Here is an 8,687-nt window from a genome sequence, read left to right as displayed (position 1 = left end):
ACAGTAGAGCCCGTAGGATAGATCAGGTGTCAGGTGAGAGCAATAACAAGGGATCAAGGAGGGTTAGACTTTTGGCCTGAGCCACTGTGGGTCTGTATGCACCACTGACTGTGATTGATGGTGAGGCTGGAAGGAGAATGGGTCTGGGGTGAGAAAAACTAATGACTTCTTTTTTGGCCACAAGGCCTCCTTAAAGGAAGGGTCTAGTTAGCTGGCTGAAGAGGTCCTTTGGGTCAGGGGTTCATAGCACTCTCTTCAAACGCTTGAGTGCCTGTTGTGGGGATTAGAGGCTGCCTTGATTCTCTATGCCCTTAGATGCCAAAGACCAAGCCCAGTGAAGGACAGCTAGAGAAGCAGATTTCAGCTCACCTGGACATCTCATCACGGACGTGGTACAAGCTGTGGGATCCGAGGGAAGAGCACACAGCCCTGACTCTGCTGTCATTAGCAGTGCAATTGGGATAAGTTATTTAAACTGCTTGAGACTCCATTTTAATATCTCTTAAAAGGTAGAGGTAATGCTGCTTTAACACTAACAATCATAGCAAAGGCTTACACCAAGTTTTACCATGGAAGGCACTATTCTAACAGCTTTCCATGTGTCAACGCATTTGCTCCTCACAGCAGCCTGATGACCAAGGTGCTGCTGTTGTTGCCACACTAGAGAGGAGCCTACAGAAGCTGAATTACTAGCTCAGGGTCACAGAGCAAGTAAGGGATACGTCATGATACACTGTACAATTTCTACAAGATACAGAATGGAATATGCCTATCATTACCAAGACCTATCAAAAATGTTCACCAAAGCACAGCATGTATGATTTTTAATTGTTTTGGGGATGGCGCAATGCCATGCAGTTTTAGGATCCAATTTCAACACGATCCCAACGGTCTGAAATTGTGGATGGAAACTAACAAGTTAGTGTATAATGAGAATCAGTGGCAAGGCGGTTCTGCATTTAGATTTTATATTTATTTATTTATTTATTATTTTTGGCTGTGTCAGGTCTTAGTTGCGGCACGCGGGATCTTTCATTGCAGCACATAGGCTTCTCTCTAGTTGTGGCACACGGGCTTAGTTGCTCCCAGGCATGTGGGATCTTAGTTCCCCGACCAGGGAACCTGCGTCCCCTGAATTGGAAGGTGGATTCTTTCTTTTTTTTCTTTTTTAAAATTAATTAATTAATTTACTTTTGGCTGCGTTGGGTCTTCATTGCTGCGTGCGGACTTTATCTAGTTGCAGCGCGCAGGGGCTGATCTTCTTGTGGTGTGCGGGCTTCTCATTGCAGTGGCTTCTATTGTTGTGGAGCACAGGCTCTAGGCGCAAGGCCTTCAGTAGTTGTGGCACGCAAGCTCAGTAGTTGTGGCTCGAGGGCTCTAGAGCACAGGCTCAGTAGTTGTGGTGCATGGGCTTAGTTGCTCCGCAGCATGTGGGATCTTCCCGGACCAGGGATCAAACCCGTGTCCCCTGCATTGGCAGGCGGATTCTTAACCACTGGGCCACCAGGGAGGTCTGGAAGGTGGATTCTTAACCGCTGGATCACCAGGGAAGTCCATGCATTTAGATTTTAGAATCAGTCCACAGATTCTCTCAGACTACACGTGGAATGTTTTGTTCCATTCCGAGGGCTTCTCTGATGAGAGGCAACCTGAAAAGCTGAAACTCACTCAGAGGAGCTGAAATCCATTCAGTGATCTGATAAATTTGATCACGTCAAAATGGAGGATGTCTTTTGAATGAAAGGACATGCAGGGCAAATTCATGGATGACAGATCGGAAGAAAGTATTTGTAATGTCTGAAACTGACATGGGATTAAATCTAGGATGCAAAGGGACTTCTGAAAATCACCAAGAAGTCAGTGGAGCTAGGGCAAAGGATATTAACCGGCAAATCGCAAATGCAGAAATGGGAAGCCTGAGCAAGTCTTTGGAGAGATTCCAGTGACACTGATTCCCAGAGGCTCGCCCATGAAACCAACATGCCTGTTAGACGGGCTGCATCCAGAGAGCTGGTGATTCACTCACCAAGTGGAGGCTCTCGTGCGTGAAGCATGGCTCTAGGTGTTTGGGGTACAGTTGTCCCGGCTCTTGTGGCAATGACGTTTCAGCAGGTGATGCCCCATGTTGGTGGGGATGCAGGCCTGGGGACCAACCCCACTGGAGGTGGGGATGTGGCTGGGGGAAACTTCTGGTGCAAACTTTCTCAAATTAAGTACACTCATTATCTAGGACAAACTCAGGCAGGTCCATGAGAGGACAGTATGAGAACCCTGGCTGCTGTGCTGACAGAGCTGAAGGCCATCTGGGTCTCCATCCCTTGGGTAATGCTTTATATACGTCATTAATTTCCCATCAGTCCAGGGAAACTGGTACTATTTTCCCCGTTTTACAGATGAATGGACTGAAGGTTGTGAGATTAAGTAACCTGGTCAAGGTCATACTGAGGTTCAAATTCCAATTCTGTCAGACCCCTAAATCAGTATATTTGTCCACTAGACCACCCCCTTCATGACAGGAAATAAGAGGTGGAACTGAAAATCCTTCTTTCCCATCACTATTGCTGTTCCTTCCATCTTGTATTCTTTCCTTCTTCCTTTCTAGATAAAAGCTAGAGAAAACATAGGCATTGTAGAAAAAGAGGTCTGCTGGAAGTTAAGGTGAAGGAGTCACTTTGACCTCCTAGAATTCTGACTTCAGTTAAGATTCTTACCCAACCTCCTATGATGCTTCAAGTAACAAAAATTCTTAAAAGAAAAATAACGACTAACATATATTAAGACCACGTGCCAGGCTCTGTTCTAAGGACTTTACATGTCTGTGTCAGTGCATCCTCATGGCAACCCCGTGAAGCAGGTAGGATGTTTATTGTCTCCACTTTACAAAACCAGAGAGGTTCAGTAACTTGCCCAAGGTCACACAGCTGGGCTATAAACCCAGGCTGCCTGAATCTGGGCGCCATACTTCTAGCCACCTGAACTTTGTCTGGGAGGCTGTGCAGTGACCCGGGGCTGCTAGCCTGGTTTGGCTCCCTGATAACTGCATTTTGGATGGATCATTCAACCATTCTTGGCCTCAGTTTTCTCATTATAAAATGTGAGTAAAAATAGCATTCCCCTCCTAAGGTTGTTGTGAGGCATAATATCTGCAAAATAATCAATAAGTTAGTCATTAAAGTTTCATAATCATTGAATTGTACATCTATTCCCTCTAGGGATCAGTGCTAAATGCCCCAGAACACGAGGGACCTCTCATGTGAGGGACCTCTTGCCCTCAAGCAGGAGTGGGTGAACCTGGGATGCTATGATTGGTGCATGGACCCTTTGGGGTGGCCAGAGGAGCCCTGAGGGAGTGGATGCTGGGGGGTGACTGCAGTTTAAGAGTAAAGAACAGGAGGGTGGACTGAGACCCAGGCCCCTGGCAAGAGGACAAAGTGAGATCAGTTGACTGATGTGTGCCTGGGAATCCATCCAGGAGTCTCACAGACAAAGCAAACATGAAGATCTGGATGCTTGGATTGCAGGAAGGAAAGGCACAGGGGAGACCCCTAGGCTGTGTTACTGGACAGATCCGAGTTCCAACCTCACCTCATCTCTGTCTTCGCCATGTGACCCTGGCGGATTGCTCAAGCTCCCTTTGCTCAGATGGGGATCTCAGTGGTGCCCTGCAGGCTGGCTGGGGACTCGGTGAGATGAGCTCAGGTGGGTAGCTGGATCTCCCCTCCCTCTGTGGACCCAGGAATGCAGGGGTCTGCGTCCAGTTGGGCTTGGACCAGATCTTCCCCTATGACCACACACAATGAAACCGACTTCCTTGCCTCAGTTTCCTTATTTCTTCTTTCCAAAAACAGGAAGGAAAACTGATGATGTCACTTGGCAACGTCTCCCACATGGGTTTCAGTCTATGCTGTTATTTTTTATAATAAAGCCACACTCTTTTTTAACTTGATTCCTAGAAGATCAAAATGAATTTTTAAATGAAATGTCAAAATTTGAAATCGAAAGAAAATAACGCCAGATAAAAGAGGGGAAGGCTCTAAAATTTTATTTCTTTGTTTCTCTGTGTTCCTGCCTTGCCCCACCACCGAAAGAAAAAAAAACAAAAAAACAGGAAAAGGAGTGATTGTGAAACATCGTGGGAAGACAGTTGGACTGGTGGATTGGGACGGGGAGACGTCTTTAATGAAAGATTGTCAGACACGAACCAGATGGGCTGATGAGGTGATCTCCCCTGCCCGTCCTCCCTGGGGCTCCCGTTTCCCATCGATAGCTGCACTCAGCATACCCAAGGCTGCATTAACCCGATGTGATGCCACGTCGGGCAAAACTGCAATTGGAGCTACTGTTTTTTTACGTTTCGAAGGTTCCAAGTTGTGCTGTGACCCATACAGTTTGTGTAGGGGACATGACAGGGACCACCTCTCCTGGATGTTTCAAGACACGGAGGGTGGCACTCCCCTCTGTCATTCCCCCTGGATGCAATATTGTTTCTCATTTGCTGTCTTGTCAGGGGGTGAAAGTTCTAGGCCTGCCAGTTGGCCTTTCTTATGTAATAACTGTCACTTTACAGGTCAAGAAACCAACGTGAGATTTTGTCCAGTGGTTTGGTGTATCTCTCCTAAAAATATTCAGGGCCAAGGAAATTACCACAGGTGGGTCTGTTGATTCACTGCACCCACCGTGCAGCATGCCTGGGCCAGAACTATATTGACTATATGATTGGTTTTTTTGAATATTTTTTTGAATTTTTTTCTTAGTAATTATCCATTTTATACATATTAGTGTATACATGTCAATCCCACTCTCCCAATTCATCCCACCACCACCACCCCAGCCACTTTCCCCCCTTGGTGTCCATACGTTTGTTCTCTACATCTGTGTCTCAATTTCTGCCCTGAAAACCGGTTCATCTGTACTATTTTTCTAGGTTCCACATATATGTGTTAATATACGATATTTGTTTTTCTTTTTCTGACTCACTTCACTCTGTATGACAGTCTCTACATCCATCCACGTCTCTACAAATGACTCAATTTCGTTCCTTTTTATGGCTGAGTAATATTCCATTGTATACATGTACCACAACTTCTTTATCCATTCGTCAGTCGATGGGCATTTAGGTTGCTTCCATGTCCTGGCTATTGTAAATAGTGACTACATGATTCTTGTATGGCCTTTGCCAATGGCGGGGAGGGGGGTGGCATGGTGATGCTTTGGGTCCTTGGATATCGGCGTCAACATTGACCCCGTATCAAACAGCCCTTGAAATGTCTATTGTTATTTCCGCTCAGGGTATGGTTACTTGACTAAATGGCCACAAAATCTTTGGGGGATTAAATGAGTATATCTACCTGCTGTTCTACCTTAAGGCAAGGGGACCTGCTGTTTGTACCCCTGTATCAGACAGTCATTGGCAGGTCTGCGGTTGGTGGCCAACAAACAGGGTGCTCCTGCTGGCTGAGGAAAGTTCTTCAGCGAAGGGAGCAGTGGTGGGATTTTATCAGCAACATTGACAGCAGCTGGGGGATGGGTGTACAGGCTAATGAAGGGGCTACAGGTGGGACGTCAATGCATCCAGCACAGCCAACTGCTGGGAGTGAGGGGTAGATGGGGTGGTTAGAGGACTCAGGAAAACAAAGGACGCTTGAAAAACACTTTGTGGACTGAGATGCCGGCAGCATGACCCCCCCGTTTGCATATGGCGCCATGTGTTGGTGGTGGAATCCACTGACCATGCTGGCCCAAAACTGTGAAGAAGGAAGGAAGAGTTTAGAATATCATTGTGCTATTAAGTTAAAATCTGGAATCTGACTTAGATGAGGAGACTGTGAAGAAGAGAAGGTCCGGTGGACTGGAGAAGAGATGAAGTGACCAGTGGTCCATGATCATCATAAATAGAACAAGCTGAAAGGGGATTGGATGGTGCCCCAGGGCTGCTGTAACAAAGCACCACAAACAACAGAAATTTATTCTCTCACAGTTCTGGAGGCTAGAGTCTGAGATCAAGTTGTCGGCAGGGCCACGCTCCCTATGGATAGAGACTCTGGGTAGAATCCTTCCTTGCCTCTTCAGCTGCTGGTGGTGGCTATAGATCCTTGGCACCCATTGGCTTGCAGCTGCATCACTTTTATCTCCATCTCTGTTGTCACATGCCTTCTCCCTGTGTGTGTCTGTCTCTTCTCATAAGGACACCTGCCATCTTGGTTTAGGGCCACTTAATGACCTTATCTTAACCTGATTACGTACACGAACAATTTATTTTCAATTAAGGTCACATTCATAGGTGACCAGGGCTTAGGACTTCAATATATCTTTCTGGGGGGGACACAATTCAACTCATAAAAGCATAAATCCTGAACTTAGTAGCTCACCATGTTGCTCCGAAAATTAAATAATAGGATGCATGAAAACATATGGTTAAAAGAAAAAAATAATGGCAGTTACTGCTTCCTACCCTGGACGGGTCACTTGCTTGTGCTGGGCTGACAGGAAATTCAGATGGGGGTCACGAGGCAGGTTCAGGGTGGAACCACTTTGAACTGCAAGATTCTGAGATATCAACATTTCCCTATGTGAAGTAGGTCAAAAGGCAAATGATATGGAAGCCATGAGCTCAAGTCTTCTGAGCCATAAAGTAAATACCATTCTGGGAGCCAGCGACACGGGATGTGTTAATAATTACTGAAATGTGAAAGCATGTCACCGTGCTGACACTGAGCTTTCTTCATTCAAACCTCCCCACCAGGACTCTGTGATACGCCTGCCCAAAGGCTGAGCTGAGTTTGTCTTTTTAGATAACTATCTTATAAAAGGGTGTATCTATTTTTAAAATAAGTTGATTTGATTATTTTAGTATGGAAAAGTATTTAAAATATTTAATTAAATAAAAGTATTTCAAATTACATATTAGCAGAGCGGATCGGAACATGTGACATCAAATGAGACTACCGCATGGTTTCCAGAGGATTGTCTGGCAAATTGTATAGGCTGCTTTGCATCACATCGGGAGGCAACTCAAAAGCTGCAAGTCATTGTAAGCACTTATTTTAAAATAAAATTTAATTTTCACTTTAACATATTTTCATGATTACAAAAATTAAAAAAAAAAAAATAGAACAGGAGAAGGAAACAAAACTAGCACATTCCTGTAAACTACTGTGAATGTTTTCCTGTATTTCCTTCCTGACTTTTTAAGGGATGGTTTATAATCGTCGGTTTATTTATCAAGCGCCTTGGCACCCACTGAGTAAAATGGATCCACCTTTACAAACCCCAGCATCTATCCATCACAGTCGCTCCCCTGAGGATATTTATAAAGGGAGGACTCTATTCTTGGCATAGAAGAAATGGCATGTTGCTAGCGATTTTTATTCAAATTATTCATACATCTGAAAACTCTACAGTCCTCTGGGCTGCCCCCCTTTCCCATCAGCCTGCATCGGCTGGGTGTCTCTCCTTTTTGGCTTCTTTGGGAGCCAAGAAAAGAGAAGGCCTGTATTTGGAACAGTTAGTCTGATTTTCAATTCTAATAAAAGCCCTGGTCGGCATTTCACCTAATACCAGGGCTGGAAGGAGTGGGTTTGTTGATCTTTGCCTTGGTGCTTTTTTTTTTTTTCTACATGTGCATACCACCCAAACTTTATTTTATTCTCTTGACAAATGCAACATAATATAGATAACAAAGGTGCTAATTTCAGGGACAAGTTTGAAACAAGGAGAATGCAAATATATTACTTCATGTCAGGCAATAGTAACTGAATTATAACTAAAAGTGCCTTAAATTACTTCCTTAGGGGTTTCCTAAGGGCCAAAGCTAGATAGAAATGGCCTGTTTTACATGAGTTCACGGACACCTCGAGGCAGTCACTATTCAAGGGACAGTTGTGCACCCTAGGGTTTAGTTCTCAGAGCTGGAGTTGCCTTTGCTTCTCCTCCCAGGCAGAGGGAAGCTCGCTTTGTTCTGGGGCTGGGAGAGTTTGCGGGGTAGCAGGGTTAAGGGCTCAATCAGGGTCTTGTGGTCTGTGACTGTCACCTCCCACAGATGCACCTTCTCGCTCCTGGCCCACCACTGTGCCACTTCGACGTCCGCTTGTCTCTGCTCAGAAGGGTCAGTTTTGTTTCCTAACACAACAATTGCCACCTCTTTTTTGTCTTTGAACTGATCAATTTCTTTCCTCAGAAGCTCCACTCTTTGAAAGGATTCAAGGTTATTCACACTGTACACAAAAACGAAGCCATCGGCAAATGAAAAATAATGCTTTGGCAGCTCCACACCTTCCTGTAGGCCCCTGGTGTTGTAAAGATGTAACTGTTCCTTGACTCCCCCATCTGTTTCCACTGAAGCCATATACACATCTTCCATTGTTTCACAGTCCTCCATTCCAACAGCATGATTCCCATAAAGGAGCTACTCCAAAATTGCCATTTTCCCCACAGATAACAAGCCACAAACCACAACCTTACAGACCTTTCCCATCTTCTCTTAGGATGTTGGAAAGCCAACAACTAATAGTCATGGTGAGAAGCAGAGGATCTGAGGGGCTGACACCCCCAACCCCCAAAGGGAGAGATCATCATCATCAGTGGTGCTTCAATGCTATAGCACACAAGGGGTCTGTCTCGAAAACCTGGGTCCATGATGCCATGAAGTCAGGGTTCCACTCCTAAGCCCTGTCTTCGAGGAGGGACTT

The 8,687-nt window shown here is 45.3% G+C and overlaps 1 protein-coding gene across 1 annotated transcript; it reads right to left on the bottom strand.

The window, feature by feature from the left end:
- Positions 1 to 7,894: 7,894 nt before the first annotated feature.
- LOC133092022 (NF-kappa-B inhibitor-interacting Ras-like protein 1) lies at positions 7,895 to 8,444 on the bottom strand. The gene has a single exon (XM_061191241.1). It carries the CDS (start codon positions 8,375 to 8,377, stop codon positions 7,895 to 7,897), a length of 483 nt encoding a protein of 160 aa, XP_061047224.1. The 5' UTR covers positions 8,378 to 8,444.
- Between the last annotated feature and the right edge of the window lie 243 nt (positions 8,445 to 8,687).

Source organism: Eubalaena glacialis, chromosome 5 (genome assembly GCF_028564815.1).
Source record: "Eubalaena glacialis isolate mEubGla1 chromosome 5, mEubGla1.1.hap2.+ XY, whole genome shotgun sequence".
Taxonomy (NCBI): Eukaryota; Metazoa; Chordata; class Mammalia; order Artiodactyla; family Balaenidae; genus Eubalaena; species Eubalaena glacialis.
Note: the sequence above shows the minus strand (reverse complement) of the source record. Positions and strands in the feature narration are given on the sequence as shown.